General features: G+C 39.5%; 1 protein-coding gene across 9 annotated transcripts in view; it reads right to left on the reverse strand.

Moving 5' to 3' along the window:
• PLCB4 (phospholipase C beta 4) overlaps positions 1 to 23,372 on the reverse strand; it is a 165,270-nt gene that overhangs the window by 52,662 nt on the left and 89,236 nt on the right. For 8 of the 9 annotated variants that reach the window (XR_010989135.1, XM_068153185.1, XM_068153183.1 and 5 more), the window contains 6 exons: positions 18,358 to 18,437; positions 17,755 to 17,808; positions 11,505 to 11,586; positions 10,437 to 10,537; positions 9,782 to 9,839; positions 5,018 to 5,126 (listed from right to left, as the gene is read on the reverse strand). Coding sequence is in view for 8 of the 9 variants with exons in the window: in XM_068153185.1 (XP_068009286.1) it covers positions 5,018 to 5,126; positions 9,782 to 9,839; positions 10,437 to 10,537; positions 11,505 to 11,586; positions 17,755 to 17,808; positions 18,358 to 18,437 (484 nt within the window). In the remaining variant the exon portion in view is untranslated. Of the gene's footprint in view, positions 1 to 5,017; positions 5,127 to 7,086; positions 7,230 to 9,781; positions 9,840 to 10,436; positions 10,538 to 11,504; positions 11,587 to 17,754; positions 17,809 to 18,357; positions 18,438 to 23,372 lie in introns of those variants that run through there. The other variant, XM_068153189.1, reaches the window with a different exon arrangement.

Genomic DNA, 23,372 nt, shown 5'->3' on the forward strand with positions numbered 1-23,372 from the left:
TTAAGGATGTTGCCAGATTATGTAGGAGAAAAATTAGAGAGGCAAAGGCCCAGTTAGAACTTAAAACTGGCCACCTCTGTGAAACATAATAAAAAGCATTTTTACAAATATAGTAACGCTAAAAAGAGGGGCAAGAACCACCTCCACTCCTTATTGGACCTGGAGGGGAACACTATAACTGAAGATGAGGAAAAGGCTGAGGTCCTGAATACCTTCTTTGCCTCAATCTTTAACAGTAAGGCAGGAGGAGTTCAGGACAAGTGGCCTCCTGAGCTGGGTGATGGGGTCAGGCAGCAGTGTTATTGACCCAGAAATCCATGAGGAATTAGTTCGGGACCTGCTGAGCCACTTGGATACCCACAAGTCCATGGGACTGATATAGTCAATCTGCCAAGCTTCACCATACTCGTACAGAAAAAGAAGGTTTAAACCAAAGGAAATAAACCCTTAACTTATGAACTCCTAGAATAACTTATTCTACTTAAATTTACCCATTATCATGTATAACTTATGATTATTACTTGTTATTTGACATACCTTATTATAATCACTAAATGCCTAAGTACCTGTTATTCGTTATGCTTACTATTAAAACTAAACTACTAAAACCATCAAAATAACAAATCTCCAAAATCTCTTACAATCAGAAATAATGCTAAAATCATTATCCATATCAGGTTTGCACATATAAAATGTTGAATATTTTTTTAACAAAACTTAGCACTATTACTTTAAATCAGAACACAACTTTTGCAGACAAGGGAGAGATAACAGAGAGAGAAGGCCAGGTGTGGGGGAAAAGGGGAGAACTGACAGGCTCAGCAAAACCACTGTAGCCACAGAGTGGGAGGAGGGGAGAAGGAAGGCAAGGGGACAACATTGCTGAATTCACAGCAGCTTCCTTTCCACGTAGCTCTTGGTGTTGAACTGCAGGATCCCTCAGTGGTACGAAGGGGCCCACAGAACCATGGGGTCAAGCTGCAGCATCCATCGGAGATGTGGAAAGTCTCGCAAGTTTGGCAGAAGTTGTAAAATTCTCACCCGAAGATAACAAGCAAGTCCCAGGGGGAGGTGACAGCAGTGATTCTGATCTCAATTGATGTTTTTGAGCCTCCTGCTTGTCCTCCTATTATGGCTGGCACCACTGCTCTGAAGCTTGAGATGGCTAGAGCAGAAGCCATTGCTTCCTCCTTGCTCCATACCGCTGCCCATGCTGTTCAAAACATCAAAGGCTGGGGGAGAAGATGTAACAGCCTCTGCTGCCAAAGTTTCTGGATGTTGATGTGCGCAGGCTGTTAGCACATCACTTACAGCAGGATTTCTTAAGGCACACAAGAGTTTCTGGCAATCAGTGTTTTTCACTTATTCCTCCAAGGTAGGTTGAGCATCAAGTATTGCTTTAATTTCTCTGATCTTACTCTCCTTAGCACAGTCCCAAAACTCAGTTCTGATCTTATGCCAGATCCCTGGATCATACACTGTTCTCATCGTGAAAGAAGGAGCGGTGCTCAGCAGCTGAAAAGCAGAGGTACTGACAGACTTCCCAAGTTGCTTAAAGAGTTTCTGAGAGGCTTCTAGGACAGGTATCTCCTCCCAAGTCATACTTTTCACTTAAAATGTCCCATTTGTCCACAATTAAAACATGTTGAGGACAATTTTTTTCAAGATCTGAGTAAAGACTCCGAATATCGCTCTCTCTTCTTTTGGTATTTGATTCCCCATTATGTGCTCACCAAAAGAGGCTCCAACTCCCCTATAATTACCCCAACTGCTCACCTCTTCCGTGCAGCCCATAGCTGTTCTTCGTCTTCAGCTTCTTTTTTTATTCCCAGAGGTGCCTTTAATTTTTCCTGTCTTTATTTTTTACATCTGGACATCCATGCTTTCCAAGCCTATACTTAAGCTAAGTTGGGGACCGTCACTGGCCACTGGGCTCTCCTTCCAGTGGAAAACAGCCTCTAGCGAGTCTCAGAGAGACCAATGACTTCAAGGCGACCATTTAATAATGGCAGCAAGCACGGTCTCCACAAGCCGGGTGAAGCCAAGTAGTTGTTGTTTATGCTTTGTAGTCACTCAGGGTGCAAGTCAGAGTCCTTATCTGTAGTTGCTCAGGGTGCACATCATGGTCACCGTTTGTTGTAGTATGGGGGTAGGTGTTCAATCACTCTGACAGCACTACAAACACAGCTTCCAGCCGAAGACGTTTATTATGTTACACAGCAAGGTTATATACTCTTCTAGAAAGCATGTGTGTTGCATTTTAATTGGTTATTTTCTACTGGCATGTGTGCAATTAAGGCATACAATAGGTTAAAATAACAAAACAATATTCTAATACATCCAACCTATTTCTGCCATGTTTCTTCCTTCAGTTACAAGATGTTTACATTCTTTTCTAAGTCAGAGACCAAACATAGCCGTTCTAAAGCTATCCAAAACCAACTGTTCTCCTACATACTCTTACAGAGGCAACTCCAGTAATCCTGCTTTACATTCTGCTTCCCACTTTCTGAAAAAATGCTCTACTGGAGCTTACATTTTTTCCATGCTTGGTGTCAGCCAGAGGTGAACTGTTTTGGCACATCATAATTAAATACTCTCAGATGATTTTGAGTTTTGGAAGAAGGGGGGCAAAAGGGAGTGAAATGCAATGTGATGGGTTACACCCATCCTTGATGGGGCCTGAAAGAACCCAGCCCAGAGGTGGACAAAAGAAACTTGACCCAGGTGGGCAGAGAGAGACTTGGCTTCCCCCCCCTGCCCAGGAGGAGGCGAGCCCTGAGTCAAAGGTGGTCTATTCCACTACCCTTTCCTACTTTCTCTTTCCTAGCCTTGCCTGCTCAAGAGAGATCGTCTGCTGCTGCTTACTGCACTGACCTTGTGGTCAGAGCCTACTTTTCCAAGCTGCAGCCATGTTTTCTAAAGAACTGAATCCACTTACATCCAGGGAAATACAAGGCCATCCAGGCTTGATTTTGTTTATTTTCCCATTTATCCTTATCCCTTACCTTTGTGAACTTCCTGTTATTGCTGTATATATATTTTGTTAAAAAATTTACCTCTTCTTCTTCCAAAACAATTCCAGACTATTTCTTCCACGAATTTACCTCTCCCTTCCCCTACCCTTTTTTTGTTTTACCTTACCAAGAAAAGAAAAAAAAAAAGCTGGGAGAGGAAGGAATCTCTATCTGTTACAATTTGGACTTCAGCACTCCTGGCAAAGCTCAAACCAGCACATGAAATTATCAACTGTAAGAATGATTTTGTTTTGTTGATCACTGACAACTCAAAAGCAGCAGCACAAAATATTTCAGATGATATTTCTAGTGCATCATCTAGTGGAATAAAGTGACAGCTGGGCAGGAGCTCTAGACAAACAATGGTTGCAGCTCCATCAATTTAGCAGAGCTCTATGTGCTCAACAGACCAGCCTGTGTATTTTGGATATGCACTGAACAGGTGGAAGGATTTGCCTTTGTAGTGTTCCTGAGCAGAATACGGTTACTAAACTGTACAGCAATAACTTGTTCAGCCTTGTTTGCTCTTTCTGTTACTGTAATATAACTGAGGAAGTGTCAGTTGCTTATTGCTACTGTCTTGCTGTACATCAATCTTATTTCTTAAACCAAAAACATTTTTTTGGCACAAAAAGTAACACAGCATACAACATAGTTTCTGGAGAAACATATACAATACAAGCTCCTTCTCTAGCAGTTTGGTTAAAAGGTACTATAAGGGAATGATGAGCACTATGCCTCCAGCTACAAAAGGCTTAAGTTTACAGACCAAGGAAGCAAAGTGTCAACTCTCTCCAACCACTGTGCCAGAGAAAGCCACAGAAGCAGGTGTTGCCATAGAAGGCATTGCTGGTCTCAACACCTATGATCATAAAGCAACATAATAGGACTCAACGATCTTAAAGGTCTTCTCCAACCTAAATGATTCTATGATTCTGTAAAAGGCACATAGGGAATCTGACAAGACCATAGCATTAAGTGAGAGCTGCCTGCTGATGAAATTGAAGGTACTGCCGCCTTCTGTTGCCTGCTTTACACATTCTCCACCAGCAGGACCAGCACTACTGGGTGTATGAAGCTCCTTGGCTTCGTCATTGCCAGCCTGATATTTTCACCTGAATGTCTGGTGAAAATGAATTCCTGTTAGGATGCTTGAAGGTCCACAGGCTTTGCAAACCTGCACTCTCCTCTGCATGCTACAATACCAGTGACTTCACAGTATAACTACTGTTGGAAGAGACCTCGAGGATCATCGAGTCCAACCTGTGACTTCCAGCAAAAGGGCTTAGAGGACAGGTAAGGATAGCAACATTTTTACTTTCTGTGGTTGATCCCAACACAGCTATTTCAGCAGAATGGTTGAGAACTGAGAGCTAAATTCAACAACTGCCTTCTCTAACACTTGTATCAGTTTAGGACATAGGCAGTCCAAGAATAGCTTGGAGACACTTCCCACAATCTTCTTGCTCATAGAGCATTTTTCAATGCACCCATGTAAAATATCTTGTTCTAAGCTAGGCTGCTGCCCACAAGCACTATACAGATTATTCAGTAAGAAGACAGATGCATATCCAGTGGTGCACAGGGCAATGTTTTTAGTTTACTTTTTATTTTAATGCAGTATCTGCACAGCTTCGCAGTCTGCAACCTTGGCCATCATCACATGCATATTGCCTTGTTGCTAGGAGTCTCCACGTTGGTCCCTATTTACTCAGTCCTAGTCTCTCCCACTTTGTATCAAGGTGGCTGTCTCTGTAGCCACACTATAACCTGCACAGGAGAAAATTCTTCTGGGGGACTAATAAAAAAAATCACTAATTTTGAGAGGGAGATAATTTTAATCAGATTAGTTTTGTGATCTAGTTCACTGGGTTGTCACATAAGTTCTTGCCCCTTGACCACAAGAACTGTAAGCTCCCTTTGAAAGGTTTGGATGCTTTGGAACAAATACCTCCCAAATGCCTGCACCCAGTGAATACTGAATTCCCTCCCAGATTTACCTTTACTCTTCAGGTCTTCATCTGGCTCATATGTCTCAATTATCTGCATTGCTCTTTTTGTGTCATAAAAGGGAAACAAAATTTCATTGAGCCGAGGATCTCGTTGATGCTAAGGTTAGAAAACAACGGAATTCAGCAAAACAATACAGATCATGGCTATCAACCAAGAGCATTTCATTACTGCAGATGAGAAAGAAAGAAGTGGACATTTAAGGAAAAAAGGAAAAAAAAAAAGGCAGCCCTGAAACTTACAGACTATTCAACAGTAACTTCAGCTTTAGACAAAAAAATGTGAACCTTATCTTTCATAAAAATCCTAGGCAGATCAATTATAGAAAGATTTGAAAGGACCTGATCCAGTGCAATCGCATAACTAGTCTTACTGTGCCTTGCTTGTGAAAACAACGACTGCACGTGCTATATGTGTAAGTGAAATGTTGAAAATGAATAGCTCAATCTCTTTTCTCTGTAAATTCTCTCTTCCTCATCTGACAGATTTGACTGATGGCACTCTAATCACCTTTGCAAAAATACGTGTCTTTAGCATTGCCTACAGCTAAAGTTCAATAAAATTAAAAGCAAAATAAAATCATACCACAAATACAGAATTTGACCCCCAAATTTAGAGAAAGGCAATTACTGATGATTATTTGTGAATCGTGGCAACATTGTGTTCTTATGTGTAATATACACTATTCAAAAAACAGTGTAGGTTCTCAGAAGAAATATATACCATTTAAGAGCTTCACAGTATCACCTCTTCAATTCATAGTAATTGACAATAGTAGGATTCCATAATTTATGTAATATTTAGATACAGTTTAGCAGTGATTTCTAATACACTACTAAAACTCCAAGAGTTTTTGTGTTTTCACTCAATAGTGCACTATGTAACTTGGTTTTTTGCCATGTTGGATTAGAGCTGCACACTGTGTGCCTGATTCTCCATTAAAAGTAAAATCAAAATCAGAATTGAACATAGTGGCATGTAAGCAGATGCAGTAAAACAAAGAAATAAATATGACTGTGAAAACACTCTTAACCCAGTAGGTGCACAGTTTCAAGCTTTAGTTTAAGCAGAATTCAGATATGTAACAAGCCACCCTCGTATTGGTGATCAATAATTTGGAGTGGACATGATGGTGTTTATATGGCTTGACACAGCACCAGCATTTGCTGTAATTCCTTATGCATAAACTTTATGACATATTCTCACAGGAAAAAAAGCAATATCCAATCAAAAATAAGCATTTGAGCTCTTTTCTTACAATCAGTACATTGGCGTGAGTGCCTGATTAATTCAAGAAATTACAACCAATGCCAATTTAACCATGCAATTAAGGAGAGGTCTTTCAAGTAATGCTATTGGCAGTCTGCAGCATCTAAAAGAGAGCAGTTTCATTCACTACACATCAGCTGTTCAGATATCTAATAAAACTTGCATGAAATATGATATGACAGCAGATGGATGCAGGACATCACTTGCTAAGCAGTACACACAGCAACATGACAGTGGCATGCAACAGCACAACCTAATGGGACAAACACCAAGCTTTATACCATTAGTGACAATACACCACTTTGAAAAATGGTAAGAAATACTAGGGATGGTTCTTAAGAAAAGTGTTCTTCCCCAACTCTCTTCCTTCTACAGTTAGTCATAAGCAAACAGGAGAAAATAAGCAAGAAAGTAAATCTCCTCTTGAGAGATTCCCAGAGTTACGAGTTACTGGAAGGAGCCAAGAGCAAATTATTCTTCTTGTAGTAATGTTCATAACTCATTATCTATCTTCTAGTTGAATAAAAGCTAGTCATTATGCTTACTTAAAAATTGAAGCAAAATTGACAACACTAAGAAAATTAATTGACAATTTAAGAAAATTAAGAATGCTTGCTAGTGTCTTTTGGGGAAATTCTCAGAAAATAGTTCTGCACTACCAAGCTTGTTGCCACAGGAAAGTTGTAACACAAAAGCTGACCAAGACTAAAAGTCTGAAGTTTCATCTAGAAAAACAAGCCAGAGGTCTAATTGTTCATCCAAAATAATTGCATTTGATTGTTCTAGTTACCTTATTGGACAGGTTATTTCCATCGCTATGAGGGTGAATCATCTAATAGAACACCTGTATGGTTCTGCAACAGAGAGAAAGGCCATCTAGCCTCCCCAAGCTGGCCTCCAGTCTCTGATAGGAACTGAGATGCACAGCAGTTAATGTGTCAAAACCAATTTTGCCTCTTGAATTGTCCTGTGCAGTGCTGAGGATTCCTTTCATGGATATAAAAAACAGAGGGACATAAAAAGAGCATGGGAGAGGGAGGGATGGCAAGCAAGAGGGAAAAAGAGGAGTAGTGGGAAAGAAAGGGATAGAAAAGCATCTCCTCATACCTCCTTCCCAGAAAGGATGAGAACTGCTGAGACTACTGAATTGCCATTTTGTCAGTTACTTGGCTTATTAATTTACTGCTGCAAATGAAGGGCAGGAACAAATCTCAATAGCAGCACTATCACTCTTTTTTCTACTACATTTTCTTTTTGCAAAATTTGACTTTAAAAAATTAAGACCTAAACAAAATACTCAGTGTCTGACAATAACTGAATTTCTAAAAACTTCCCAGAAGCTTTAACATTGATGCACAGCTGTCAACCAGCAGGACTAAATCAAATAGAGACAGCAGTCTGGAAAACATCCAGGAAAGCAGCTCACTTTCCACTCACATGCAGTAACCTCCTCGTGCTCTCCTAAAACCCCAAATCACTTAGAGCTTCTGCAGCGTGCCTTGGAGGTTACTGAATTCAAAGTAACTGAGCTTAAAGACTCTTTTGAAGAACTGCTCTGTCCATATTGTCCTCTCCTATGTAATGATAATAGTATTTGTATTTTCCAGCACTAAAACAGCGCTGCCAATTGTGGTGTTGGCCAGCTGTCAAGAGGACAGAAATTATCACTTCTGGGTCATTTAGTGTCTTTCAAATCATGACCAAAGCTTTAAATTCTATGTGGAAACCAAATGACCTCCAGCACAGAGACAAAGTTGCAGTCATTAGAATGAATGTCTTACTCTATGAAACTACTTGACTAATTTTTCCCAGCTTTGGCCATCAACTAAATGGCCAACTGCAAGCTTTCCCATTACAAAATGTGTATTGCTAAGAACATAGCCAAAAAGATGTATCTTTCTACAATAATGCCTACAAAGTAAGGCTTCTAATTCTGTAAAAATAACTGCTTAAACAATATCAAACTGAGAGCACAATTCAACTTTAGTCAGTAACTGAGACAGCCAGGAAGTTCTTACAATTGGTAGCAGCTCTTCTTCAGAAGCTTGGGCTTCAAGGAAACACACTTGCAACTGAAACAATGACTGCAATTTTAAAATACTGAAAAGACACTAATTTACTGAAAAATGACAATTAACACTTCAAAAAAAACCAAAAAACACCACACAAAAAACATACACAGCAGATATGGTCCAAGACAGGGACAGGGCTGCATGCTTCAAGCAGTTAAGTGTATCTATCACTAGACGTGAATTGAGGGGGATGAGGATAATTCATAATTTAAATCACAATGTTATCTTGTCTCTCTTCAATGCAGAAGCAAAAAAAGAAGAACATCTCACAGTGGTAACATTAAGCATGTGCCCTAATTTCCTAATGGAAAGGACTATGGGCATACAAACTAAGGTCCCTGGCATGTAACAATTAGTCCTGAAGCTGTTAACCTTTTCACTATCTTTTCTATTGGAATAGTCTTTCTACATGTCATTCAGGTTTGGTGAAGGTTAAGAATGTGTTCCCTACTGAAATGGAAAATTATATTCTAAATTTGATATATGAGGATCTTAATTGCCTGAAACTTCATATAGCTGTATCAGATACATAAATATATACATAAAATAGATTTATAACTAGCAAAATCATTTTAGATGGAGAAATTTTTGGTAATGAACCCAGTCCTTAAAGATCACACAGAGAGGTAAAGCAGCAAGCCATGCTCTGGATGACAAGAATCTACCGGTACAGAACCAAATAGAATGTGCCTATTTTCCATGTGTATGTTCCTGTCATATTTACACAGTGCACTTACTACTGCAGTTCTGAATAAGTCTTCTTTGACTTACTGTACTTCAGTAATAGATTAAAAAAACCTCAGCCCTGCAGTGTTTATTGAACTACTTCACACACTCATGATGTTTTTAAGGAATACTAAATACTCTTGCCAGTAGCAGTATTCTGGAAAGACAGCAATAAAAATACTTCCTCTTATTCTGCACATGTGGTATTAAAACAAACTAACAAAGAAACCTCTTAAAATATCCTGTTAGCTCTTCAATCTGTAAAAAGCTGAAATAATACTGTAAAAAAAAAAAATCAAAGCCCTGTTTATAAAAGCCTACCTCATTTATTCTGTTGTTCAAAGAAGGGTTAGCAGATATATTTAGTTGCGGCCTCGAGGTAAAGTAATTGCTCTTAATAAAAAACTGGGTGTATTTTAGTTGAAAATGCTTTGAATGTATGTCAAATGTATAAAACAGACACAACACACAACATAACACAACAGCCAAGTAATCAACAGGTGTGATCTGCAAAGCCAACATGTACAAAGCACAAAGCTGATTTTTGCACCTGGATGTTACCATAATGTAAAGATCAGCAGATCAAAAGCACAGCAAATAATGGCATGACTCATGCAATGGAAAGATTGGAAGAAGCAAGCCACTGCAGACAGACTTGAATGGTAGTTAATGTATGAAAAAGCTTACTTCATTTAGAAAGCTCACTAATTGGTCTACCGTTAAATAATCAGTTTTGTCTCCATTGCTGAAAAGAAATTTATTAGAGAATGTAAGTTTTCATATATGATGCTACAGTAGGTATGATTTACATGTTGACATTGTTGATACTTTTCAAACCACCTACTTTTCTACCTGAAGTATCTCTATAATATCACAATGAACAGAAAACAGACTGTCTATGCTTGGCACGGTATACCTCCCATACTTCCTATAATTTGGTAACCATTACTTCATAAAACAACATGTAAGTCCTCCAGCTGAGAATAAATTGAGTGAAGAAACTTTTTAAACTTCAAATGTCTGGTTTTATTTAATTAGTTCACATACTATGTTAATCATCTAAAGGAGCAAGTTAAAATTACAGTAGTTAGTAAAGCCAACCAAAAAAAGTTCTAGAGGCTTCCTCCAACTCATGTAAAAGTTGCTCTAAAATGCAGAGTGAACTTTTACATTAACAACCTGAGAGGGAAGGAAGAGGAAAACCAGAGCTGAGCTTGTCTCAAAATACTCCTGATGCTACTAGAATTCAAGGTAAGGTAATCTTTACAGTGTTCTGTCACTATTAGATATGGACTAAAAATACAACAAAATGAGTTTAAAGCAAGATTAAATTTGAACTTACATCTTCTTAAAGAGATCCTCTATGTCAGTTCGGGGACATATCTTTTGGGTGAGCTCATAAAATTTCTCATAAGTAAATGCTGCAGGCTCAATTTCATCATTCTGCAACAAAATGCAAAGGTACATTTATCCAGCGAAAGAGAGTGATGTTACTTTCCCAAGAGCATTTCTTTCACCAGCAAAACCAACCAAGAACTGCTTTAGTGCTTTACCTAGTATACATTTACCTTGTTTCTTTTATATTTTCTGAAGACAGTTCTTAATTCATCTTTACCATAGATCTGTTTGATGTGCTTATATTCTGACCCTGCAGTAATCTTAATTCTACACAAACACAGAACTGGAAAAGAGTCTTTGTTTTTCTTCTGAAGCTTAAAATAAAACCAGTTAAGTTCAAAATAGGGCAAACCTCAGGTATTTCAAGGCCAAGGAACACTGAGAGAGAGTTCCAGGTTTGGTGCAACAGTTTTAAAAAGCAAAGCAGCTCTTATACAGAGGCACGTAAAACTTCCATGAAGGAGGGAACACATGGCTAACTCATTCAGTTGTGTCCTCTGAACAAGACGAGAACTGCAACAGTGAGGAACAATTTCATCTTGCACACCAGGCAGTAGGACTCGGAATTCAAGTCTTCCTACAGCCCCTCTTCCTGGTTGGAGACAGTGAGCTGACCTTCAGGGCTACCACTTACCAGATGCATGCTGCAGCCAAGCCAAAAAGGGCTAGCTGCCAAAATGAAATGAGACTAGGCAGAGAATAAAGTATTCTGTGCTCATGTAGTTTGTATGAATGAATGAAACAATCCATGACAGAAAAGAAGCCTCACTCAAGACATTTGCAGACCACTACGTCACACAGATGTAATTACATTTTGGGTTTCGTAAACAACCTGCAGTGATTAAGTAGTTACTGATGAACAACAGGCATGTTTTTGATGCAAATGACTTAGATCACAGTTACAAATGTGAATGATTCATCATTTATTAGTGTATGTGTATATATATATATATATGTATGTATGTATGTATATATTAAAAAAAATAAAATCATTCCAGACCACTTAAAATACCTTTCCACTGGGAAGACCCAATTCCTTAAGTGCTTGGAAGATGACTTTTTCTGTTTTACCTGATGCAAAGGTTCTGGTAATGCTAAAACAAAAAGAAAGAGTGGAAGGGAAAAACAAAAGGGAGAAATATTAGTCATTTTTCAAACAATCACATCTCTCTATCTTGCTTTTACTGCCAACATTTTCCTCTGGCTTCAACTTAGGAATATAAGCATCTTCCCAGTAACAGTGTAGTCAAAAAAGTGCTCTAAGTTTCACAGAGCAGCACTACCCTGCCTGCAAGCTATCCATTAGAAAAAACATCAAAATAAGGAACTGCAAAAAGAACTCAAGAGGGATTTTTTTTCCTATGTATTATTACACAGAGCTGTGCAGGACATTATTTTGTTTGCTCTTTAAAACTCTACACACAGACAAATGATTGTTTTAGAAGTAGCAGATTATACAAGTGAGATGTGTCTCCTGTTTGTGGTGATTTCCCTTTCATTCTAGGCATTAACCCATGATTCCCAGGTCACTCATAAGGTAGGCATACGCCATCCCCCTGGCAGCTTTGTTCCCCTTTCCTTTTCAAGCAGTTGCTGCTAGTGAGAGACATTCAGCTGCATGGCAAATCTCATTCCCCAACAATATCAGCTGTACTGCTCACTCCTCCTTTCCAGTGCTTCCTCACCTTACAGCCATTACAGATCTCCCTGTTTTACAAATACTATATAAAACTTATTTAGGATAGTCTCAGCTGTCACTGAAATATTTCCACCCAACTGATTAATATCCTCTTCCTTCCGTGAAACAGGAGGATTTCACTATGCATGCAAATGAAAAATTGGTTTTGTTTGAAATGACATAAATTACATTAAAGCATGACTATTTGGTGTGATTAATGTGAAAGCATTTGGTCTATTTTTATTTCCATTTGAGATTAAATTGAATAACCTCTGTCTCTGGAAAACTAGATCCAGACTTGACAGTTTCCCTTTCCTTCTGTTTATGAGTTAAGCTAAAATAATGTGTCCCACTACTGGATTTCGGTGTCTCAGTCTAGATAAAACAACAGGGTCCTGCATCTGGGTCGAGGCAATCCCAGGCACAAATACAGGCTGGGCAGTGACTGGCTGGAAAGTAGCCCTGAAGAGAGAGACTTGGGGGTGCTGGTGGACAAAAAGCTCAACATGAGCTCTCAATGTGCACTTGCAGTCCGCAAAGCCCATCAGATCCTGGGCTGCATCAGGAGAAGTGTGGCTAGCAGGTCGAGGGAGGTGATCCTCCCCCTCTACTCAGCCCTGGTGAGACCCCAACTGGAGTACTGTGTCCAGTTCTGGAGCCCCTATTACAAGAGGGATGTGGAGGTGCTGGAACGTGTCCAGAGAAGGGCCACAAGGATGATCAGAGGGCTGGAGCACCTCTCCTATGAGGACAGACTGAAGGAGTTGGGGCTGTTCAGTCTGCAGAAGAGAAGGCTCCAAGGTGACCTAATTGTGGCCTTCCAGTATCTGAAGGGGGCCTACAGGAAGGCTGGGGAAGGACTTCTCAGGATCTCAGGTAGTGATAGGACTAGGGGGAATGGAATGAAGCTGGAGGTGGGGAGATTCAGGCTAGATGTGAGGAGGAGGTTCTTCACCATAAGAGTGGTGAGACCCTGGAATGGGTTGTCCAGGGAGGTGGTCGAGGCCCCGTCCCTGGGGGTGTTTAAGAGCAGGCTGGATGAGGCTCTGTCCAGCCTGATCTAGTGTGGGGTGTCCCTGCCCATGGCAGGGGGGTTGGAACTAGATGATCCTTGTGGTCCCTTCCAACCCTGAATGAAACTATGAAACTATGAAACTGTATTTCTAATGCTAACAGAAGTTGTACATTTAGAAAGACTCCATAGTTGCCTGATAAGAAAATCTTGCTCTTCGTCATCCAATGAGGCAAGTTATTTGCTGAGACTCATGCATACAGAATAATTTCACATGGTGAAAGATGTGAAACAAACTGTTGCTGTTATTTGTTGTCATAGCAATTCACAGTTGATTTACCCTTCAAAATACTTTAGACTGCCTATGCAAATATTTTCATAATGTTGACATTAAGGAAACAAAAGATCTCAATGATAAAATACTGCAACAAATCTTGTGGTTTGGGGATTTTGTTTGTTTGGTTTTTTTCCCCCCTTACAACAGCTACACTTCCATGCCCCTATTAAGGCACCTAAGTAAGTTATTTGGTTTTCCAAACACCAAGATGATGATGTTTTCATTAAAATAAAGACAGTTTTGCTTCAGGCACTTTTTTCTTAAAAAAATCTAAACACAGGAATAATATTAGCTCTAGAATTTAACACCTGGCTACACTGCTGCAAAATATCTATGTGTGTTCTAATGAATTGGGCCCCAATAATAAATATCATGTAAAATATGTAATATGGGAGTAATAATTAATCAAATAACGTGACCCAGGATTCCATGCCTGCAGGGAATTTATTTTTGATGCGGAACTATTTTTCACTTGACCAAGGATGACATCAAAATAGCAGTAATTTGCAGTGAGAGCAGCAGTCTAGAAAAGATGGCATGAATAAAAACAAAAATTGTACAAAACCAGCAGGCTACTTTCAGTTTGCCAAGGATATTGTAAATAAAATGACAACTTCTGTCAGAAGAGATTTCATCCTAGCAGACTTACATTCACCTTGTTGCATGCCTTGGAATAAAATTGGGCTACTTCATATGCAGGCAAGCTCCTGCTCAACAGTTACCTACAGGTATTTGCTCTTTATGTTCTACAGTGGTTTGGGGCTTTTTATGATAACATGTGAATGCACAGCCTCTTAAATATTAAAATACTTTCCAGACCTGGGACTGAGGGGTTTGGATCTATGGCACTCGTTAATGATTAAATAACTTTGTTACTTCAGACCTTCATTACTGTCCAACCATCACTCCAAAAACTAACGCAACACTTAAACTGTTCAAATCAATCTTTTATCATGGCTCCAGTGAATTTATCAGTTTGACTAGAACCGGAAGTACCACTGCCTACACTGTACAAGAAAGGATCTAAAATCATGACTTCCAACCACAATCTAAAAATTGAATAGAATAGAATAAACCAGGTTGGAAGAGACCTTCAAGATCACCATGTCCAACCCATCATCCAACACCATCTAATCAACTAAACCATGCCACCAAGCACCCCATCAAATCTCCTCCTAAACACCCCCAATGATGGCAACTCCACCACCTCCCCAGGCAGCCCATTCCAATGGGAAATCACTCTGTCTGTGAAGAATTTCTTCCTAACATCCAGGTGCTCTGGACTAATCAATAAAAAAACTTATGTATTAGAAATGTGTAATTTCAAATTAACTTAATTAAACTACTCTAAAACAGATTTAAGCCTCATTCACCATTGTTTGTTGGGTTTTGTTTTTCAAATTTAATATTTTCATAGTTGGAAGCGAAATTGGCTTGCAGCCTTTGAAATGTAGTTATACAAAGGTTAAGCAGAGATTGAGCACAGGTAACTTCTGAACAGGCTCTAGCTGAACAGGTACAACTTGCACATATAGAAAAATCCATTTCCTGCTAACAGAAAGCTGCAGAACACAAGTAACTTTTTTTTTTTTTAAACAAATGTTGACCTTTTAGCCATCATTTACAGTAGTGCTAAAAATCTGAGAATACAAAATACTGTAATAAATGCCTCTGTCCTCCTAAGATCTGTAGATCTAGTTCTAGGCTCTTAACTTCTAAAATTTATTGAAGTCTGAAACATTAAACTGGTGCTCTCCTAAGGTTTTGGTGTTCCTAACTGCCAAAATTTCTTCTCTCCCACTCAGCAGGTTGATAGTAATAGATATATGTCCCAGAGTATGCTAAAATCCAGAAGCAGTTGAGAAGAATCTTCATGACTTGGCAATCCCCAACTGTACTATCAAGGAGTCAGGAATATTTATGCAGTTTACCACTAACCCCAGTCTAAGTAGGAGTTTCACCTACTTAGGGCTGTTCATACCCTATGGTTACATTCTAGCTGCAAAAATCAGTCTTAAACCTGAAAACAAATGCAAGGATTTCCCAAGTGAGATTATTTTTTCTTTAGTGTTTTACTGCACTTCTGTGTGAAAATGAAATATAGGTGATTTTATGATACACATTCCTGTATCTGTTGGGTATTTTGTTTCTGAGAGAATTACCTTGCTATCTGCACTACCAGAACTATGGCAATTGTTATAGAAATCCCTGAGCAGTGGGAGGAGGTGAAGGTTTGATAAGGCAGTGCTGACTAGATAACACTGTATTTAAGATCAGGTATATGGGAAGGGCTGACCACAGCAATATTGAGGTCAGCTGAAGGGAAATCATCAGTAGTGTAAACCATGCGAAAAAGTTACTGCAGAGACGCTTCAGTAAACAATGTGAAACTTGGTGCACTTTTCATAGCCAAGCCATTCTGCTCTCATTTCTCAGTGCTTCTTGGGATTGCCTTCCTCATAATCATTATCCTCCTGATGCATCTACCTCCTACTGTTGTCTTTGATCAATCCATGATCTCTCTCTCTGCACTGTTTGTGGGAGAAGGAGAGAAGCAATGAAGTCCCCACATCCTAGGCTGCCCAGTGCTGAGACTCCCAAGTGCCTGCATCCCACTTTATGATAAGCGGCTCTTGCTCATCTCATGATGTTGTCATGCTCTGCCAGAGCTCTGATTCACCACTTCCCAATGTCTACCAGTCTACAAAGCAGATTGATTGGGCTTTTTCCCTTCATTCACATCCCTCTTCCATTACTTTTCTTTAGCCTCTCACTGGCATCTCCCCATGCCATTTCAATGGGTAATACAGCGCCCCAAACAGTTGCTGCATTTCACCCACACTAACATAATGCATTCCTCTGAGCACCCAGATGTGAAGGTCAGCTTCCCTCTGCACAGTATAGAATAGCAGATCCCTTACAAATTTATAAGCAAACTACTTTTGCAATAAATTAAGCAACCTGAAAACAATGCAAATTTGAATGGGAAGATTTAATACATTGGAACCAAAAGGACTGGACTCTTTTCAGCAATATGCAGGCTGGTCTGCATACACAAATGAGCCTGCTGCAGCACAACAGAGAGAATTTATGCCTTGCTAAATGCAAGGTAAAATATTTCCTGACAGGAACAGTTTCAGACAAGTGAGAGCACTATAAATCCATACTGAGGAACAAAGCTCTATATTCAAACAGGCATAAAGTTCTGAAATCCTGAAAATACATTTGCCCCTGTAATATTATTCCCTCAGCATTACTTATCAGTTGATATTTGTCATGGGACTTCTGCACAGAAGGGGCCTCAGGACAGTTTAATTGAAGTTTGAGAAATTAGCAGGGGCTTGGCAATGTGAAAGCTGAAAGATTAATACACTGAAGCAGGTCTTACACCATGAAGGTGTTTGAGTTATGAAACTACAGAAACCAGAAAGGCAGCATAGCAGGCCCTTTGTGTTTTTGCAGATTATTCTATAGATGCAAAAATTCTCCATTAGTCCCTTGAAAAAAAAGTGCTGTAAGGCATATTGTACAAAGTCCTCCTTCCTGCTCCCTTCTGTGATTTTTCTATTTATGAAAAAACAGCATGCCACAAAAGTGGTTTTCACATACTGCATGAAAAGGAAAGAAGCTCAATGTAACAGCAGGAGGAGGGAGAATTACTACCTAGCCAGAGAGGAGTGAAAAATCAGTAACTTGTAATAGTTAATGAGTGCACAAAATGAATAAACTGTTCTAACTTTTCTGTTATTGACAATGAATGCAATAATTTGTTTACCATGGGGAGAAAAAGTATTACTCTGGGGGTTCTTATAAAAGCAAAAGTATTTTTGGCACAGCTGTATCTGTCTCTTTTACAAGGAACTACACTGTAATATGCACATTTTTGTCCTCTACTTAATCTTGACCTGCAAGATTCTACAGTTCCTTTAGTAAGTATTGAATCAAAGTTTAAAACTGAAAAACCCACCTCAGAGTTTAAGGAGTTTTAAATTGAGACAATAGATGCTCTTAGATTTAAGTGACTTGGAAAACAATTACAAGCACTCATATCTTCATTAACAGGTTGCCTAGTTTAACCAGGTCTGGAATTCAGCGAAGTATGACTAGTTACATATTTATTTTTACATACATATTTGTAATAAAACTGATATTATACTTCATTATTAAACCACATGATTTTATTAATATTATACAAGTAGTACCTTATAAAAACTGAAGCTTCCAATTGTGCTTACCTCCGAACTGGAATTTTCCCATTTGTGTTTGTTAGGAAGGCCAGTTTCATCCAGCTGAAAGTAAGAAAGGAATATGTTTTAAACTGCACTCATTAAAATTGGCATCTAAACACATTCGTCTTAAGGCCATTGCCATGTCTGTGAAATGAGAAGAAAGAAATAAATGGTCTGTAATAAAATCATTTTTCTACAACCTTTTAGGACTCGAGGCACAACAGTTCTTTAACTGGCAAGAGCATCCCAGAAGAATCAGTACATCAATTAACACAGCTGTGAAGACAAGACTCACGGGGTTTTGTTTGCCTGTGCATCAGTTAAATAGCACACCAGACAATAATTAAAACCTACAGTATCAATAAATCAGACAAACAGTTATAAATCTTTGGCAGTTTTTCCTGGGCAGGTGCTGGATATAGACTCAAGACTTCTTATCACAATGAAAGGAAAACTCTAATATCAAATTTTTCTTTATTAAAACTTTTTTTGTGATTTCAAAGGTTGAACTACGAAAAACTTCGGTTTTATTAATTTTTAATTCCAAAAAGGAAGTTGATGCAAGGATAGGAAAATAAAGGAGAAAGAGTAGGAATGAAAGTAACTTACTGTTTCTTAAGACATGTCATTGGGCTGACATTGTTAGCTCTGAAGTTATGTATGATGGATCCAAGCCCTTCTACCCATTGCTGGAGGGGAAAAATAAAAAAAGAAACAAAAATACAGAAACACCAAATTAGCAAAACTGAAGATGGGAAGAAGTAGGAAACTGTCTTTGGGGAAGACTAGTCTTCCTTCCAGCTATGGATAATGTTAATAACCTAACCTGAGGAAAAAACCTACCCAATTCACAGCCTATAACACCATGGAAAAGACCAGCACGTTTTGCCCATTACTATTTTATCCTCCACTAAACAAAGCCACAGTGCTTTCTGTTCTTCCAAGTGGCAATTGCAGGCTATGCCTTTAAAAGTTAATTGCAGATTTTCGAGTAGAAGAGTGGAGAAATACAAATAAATCCACAGTTGGGTGTAAAGAGGAAAACAAAAGATTATTCTAAACAAATTTCATCGGCCAGATGCGAGATGTGCCCCCAGCAATATCTCACATCCCACTTCACTCCTTTCTCTGGCTGCTTCTGCTCTGCTTCACTGGAGAAGGACCTTATCAGCCTAACCTTGGGATAAGAGCACTAACGATGCTTTTCAAGCTAACAGAACTCTCTAACATCTCTTTCTCTTTTCTTCTAATTACACAAGAAGGGGAGGAAACTGGGGGGAGAAGCAGAGAAGTTATCCCCGCTCCTTTTGTGGTCCAGGAAGGTCCGGGGGGTGGGGTTCCACGCTGTTTTCTGACTGTAAATACCTTTATAGTATTGTGAATACTGTGTATTTGTACATATTCATTGCAGTCCATTGTAAAGTGTAGTTATTACTTGTAAATATAGCTTTCATTTGCTTTCCCAGCTCAGTGAGCCAAGCTTTTTTTGTAAATGCTGGTGGGCCAAACTACCACAACGTATCATCAACAGCACTATTAAAACAGATTATTGCCAGCAAAGGCAAGCAGTCCATTGATTGATTTATTAAGCCTTCTATATATAGGCTGTATAAACATGTCGCCTTTTCCGTTGTGGCTGGCCATATCAGCTATTACTAAGCAACATTATGTGATGACATATTTAACCAGATCAGTTTTTGAAAAGGAATGAAACAAAATATTAATAAGCTAGAGAAAACCACAGAGAGGCCTAACAATGGTTCTGTGACACTGACCTCATCTAGCATATTCAAAAAACCCCAACATTCTAGCCATCATTGGGATGATGCCAGCAGCAGCATTACAGCACTTATTTATCTAATTTTTTAATGGATTAATTTTTCTACTACAGCTTGCACCTAGGCTTTGCAGTACCATATAGAAGAAGCTTAAGGATTATGTCCTAACATGAACACTCATTGATTTCAGTAAGAATCCTGGCAGGATAAAGCTGTAGAAAGAGGAAAAAAAAATTACAGCCCTACAAGCCAAGTTTGATCTCAATTATGCCATTGTAATGATAGGATTACTTAACAGATAATTTACACCGGTAGAACTGAGACAGGATTTGGTCCACTGCTTAACGTTTACCTTATGAATAAAGAAGCTTCTCGCTTCCAGCCAAATTCTATGCATGCTGCTTAAACTGACTTGGACAAGATCTAGAATTTATTTGACACTTATAAACAGGTGCAGATGAGTGTATTTTTCTTTTCATGAATGAGCACTGTACTTTGCTGCAGGAGCAAAGTTTGACTTTCTGTTGGTGTCTGCAGCTTATTGCTGAGATAGGATTTACTCCCAAAGGACCTCTAGCTAAAAGCTTTGTGGAAAAGAGGTTCCTCTGCTGCAATCCTTTCACAGCGGCACTTGCTCCTTGCTCCAGTCAAATGAAACTCTCCCAGGGACTCAGCTCCTCTGGGGTTTTGCCTCTCAGCCCAGCAAGATGCATCTGTATGCCCCTGGGCTTTACAACACTACAATAGCGAGGGGTCTTTACTGTCCTGTCTGGGTAAACTGAAACACAGTTTGGCTTCCAAGTGAAGCTTGTGGTTCCTTCCAGAGCGTGGACAATTGCAAGGCAATTGTTGTGTTGTCTCCTTCCCCCTCCATTCCAAGTGCCACACTCCAGCACTCTCTGCAGCTAGCAGACTGGACACCTACATGCTTATGCAGCAAATCTGTCTGGTACCTACTGATTTTCTGATAGTCTTTGGCCAAGCTGTTGCCATGGTTCAGGGCTTTTACTGTTAGTTGCCAGAAAAAAAAATTCCACCTAGATACTGTAATTAATGTATTTAAATACTATATTTATAAATACTATAATTTATATTTCACCTAAATACTATCATTTATCTGAGCTACCACAGAGGCTTCTGTAACCTGTCACTGCCCCGGCACGTGCAGTTGGGCAAGAAGACTCTGCAGCCAAAATGGTGTTGTGTGCTCAGCCCCGCCGGGCTTTAAAAATCCCGCGGCTGATGCCACGGTCCCAAACAAGCACGAGAGAAGTCAGCCCTGCTGGCTCTCGCCATCTGCCAGGGGTCCTTCTGACCCGCAAAGCCTTTTAAGACACTGTGATACAGATATCAACAAAACATCCAAAGCCTGACAAATGTCAAGCTGATAACAAACCATTCCTAGATTTAACATACTTTTGTCTGCTGGCCATGTGAGAGAGATGGAAGAGCAGCTCAGATTTTTCTCAGTTAACATGCTATCAAGAATATAATCACAGCCTTGCTTGTGCACTATGACAGCAGCACTCCTTATTCTACAGATATAGCTGGAAGACCTGTAAACCTGTGTAAGTAAATAGTGATAAAGATCCTCAATTCTCTTCTTTTATGCTCAGCGTTTCCAAATCACTACCTCTCCAAAGAAGGAAAATCCTATAACAAGATGAAATTCTGTGATAAGGTAGATAGGAAACACTTCACTTGGGTCTTACAGAAAGTAGTTACATAATGTTTTTAATAGAAATACAGGATATTTTTGATTCTCACTGATACTAGAGCTAAATGTTCTCAGATTTCAGAATATGACTCAGTACTTTTAATCTGCCCATGTTAACTCTGAATGGTTCTCTTCATACTGGGAATTATTGCATATTCACACAGAAGAGGAATCTGGGTACTGCTACCTAATCCTAGAGAAACATCACCATGAAAAGAAAAAAAAACAACCAACCAACCAACACCAAAATACACCCTACACACAGACTAAATCTATGTACACTGCCAGCTGGAATAAGCAGACAGTGTTTTTCTCTAACAAGATCCAACATTGTCAAATGTCTCTACAAGGAGAAAGTGCAAGAAAAATTGATCAAAGAGGCTCTCCAATGCTTCTGAGGCACTTAGTGACTTTGTGTTAGTTGGGGTTCATTGAAGAAACGCAGGCAGTAGCAGCAGGGCACACAAGTTTGACCTCTCAGGTGTCTTTTTTAGCCATCAACCTTTCATTTATGAGGGTTAAAAAGGGCAAAAATTATGAAAGGCTATAAATGATCACAATCCACAGCTCACGAAATCCTAGACAAGGTCATCCATGTCTAGGACATCCAGGTCAGTATTCTGCAGATCTTTTGCAACTTTACCTTCACATTTTCAGAGCAGTCTCTCCACAGTTGTTTCAATTAAGTAGAGTGCACTGGTAAAACTGAAAGGACAAGGAGACATGGCCTTCTGGTTCTGGTATTCAGGGCCTGTGACTGACTGTCAGAGTCAAGGCCTTGACAGCCTGGAAGTTTAGGAAACCCACAGAGAGTGATACGTTTCCCAGCTCTTACCAAGGCAGACCTGGCCTGACTGGACTCCCTGGCACCTTGCCCTCATTCAACAGTGCAGTAACCAGTAGATGTCCCTCTTCTCTCGATGCAGATGTCTCAGAAGTCATTTCCATTCTATAAAAATTTCAATACCTCTAGCACAGGACAGTGTAGAAACTATCCCCTACCTGAACAACTGAAATACAGACTTGGAGGATATTGCTGTGAAATTCTGTTACAACACTAAAAGGGACTTCTGACTTTAAAGCTGAGGCTCTCACAAGCATCCTGGATTAGGAGTTGCCTGATGTGTCCAGATTGTTGCACCTCTCCACAAAGCTTTCTGCTCCAGAATGGAGTGGTCTACTCTGAAAGTGCCTGGAAAACTCACATTGGCTGCTTTTGTATACAAACTGATAAAAACATAAAAGCTTTATACATTGAAATCAACCTCCTGGCTACACAGAACAAGGGCTGAAGTTTTCAATTCACTGGTAATTCCACAGTGGCATAGCCAGGAAAGAACACAAGAAGGCAAAATTACAGACACTTATCTGCAGGCTGGCTAGGATATGCAGATTTCTCTAAAGAACACGGTATTGGATACTTGGCATACTCACTTAAGCAGTGGCCCTATCTTTAAAGGCAGTTTTCCCATTTACACTTTCCATCACCTTTGCAATCCGTTTGTCTGAGTCATTATTTTTGCCTGCGGCAGGAGAAATTGCTCTCCCAAACCACGACATCTCTGTATCTAAGCTAGTAGCATACCATCAGTACTTAGAATCAAGTTTCCCAAAGTACTCAGCAGACAGGTCAAGTACCAGACCTTGGTGGAGCCACAAAAGTCACATTGTGAACTGCAATCACAAGGTGTCAGGAAAAATGACGTGTAAAACAGCACCATTGTTTCCTTAAGATTGTTCCATGTCAACGGGAAGCAGGAAAGAAGCTGGGTACACTGGAATCCCCTAATTCCCTTAACTGTAGAGAATTTTCTTTCCTGCTTTTGTCTTTTTATATAATATGAACCACACAATACAATTAGGTTATCACTGAACGATATTTTGGAGGGTTGAGCTCCATCCAACAGGAAAATGAAAGTAACTGCACTTCCCTTTAGCACCCCTGTATGTTACAGACACACTGCATTGTCAGTCTGCTGTACAAGCCCCACACAGACACTATCAAGTGAGGGAATGCTGTGTGCTATATTTGATGGTGTCAGTGTCCACTTCCGATACATCACCATGCATACAAAGGCTGCTAAGAGTCATCGTTTCCTTTCACCATGGCACACAGATGTTACAGAATA

Source organism: Melanerpes formicivorus, unplaced genomic scaffold (genome assembly GCF_026170545.1).
Source record: "Melanerpes formicivorus ecotype bairdi unplaced genomic scaffold, bMelFor1.0.p_v2 SCAF_25, whole genome shotgun sequence".
Lineage (NCBI taxonomy): Eukaryota > Metazoa > Chordata > Aves > Piciformes > Picidae > Melanerpes > Melanerpes formicivorus.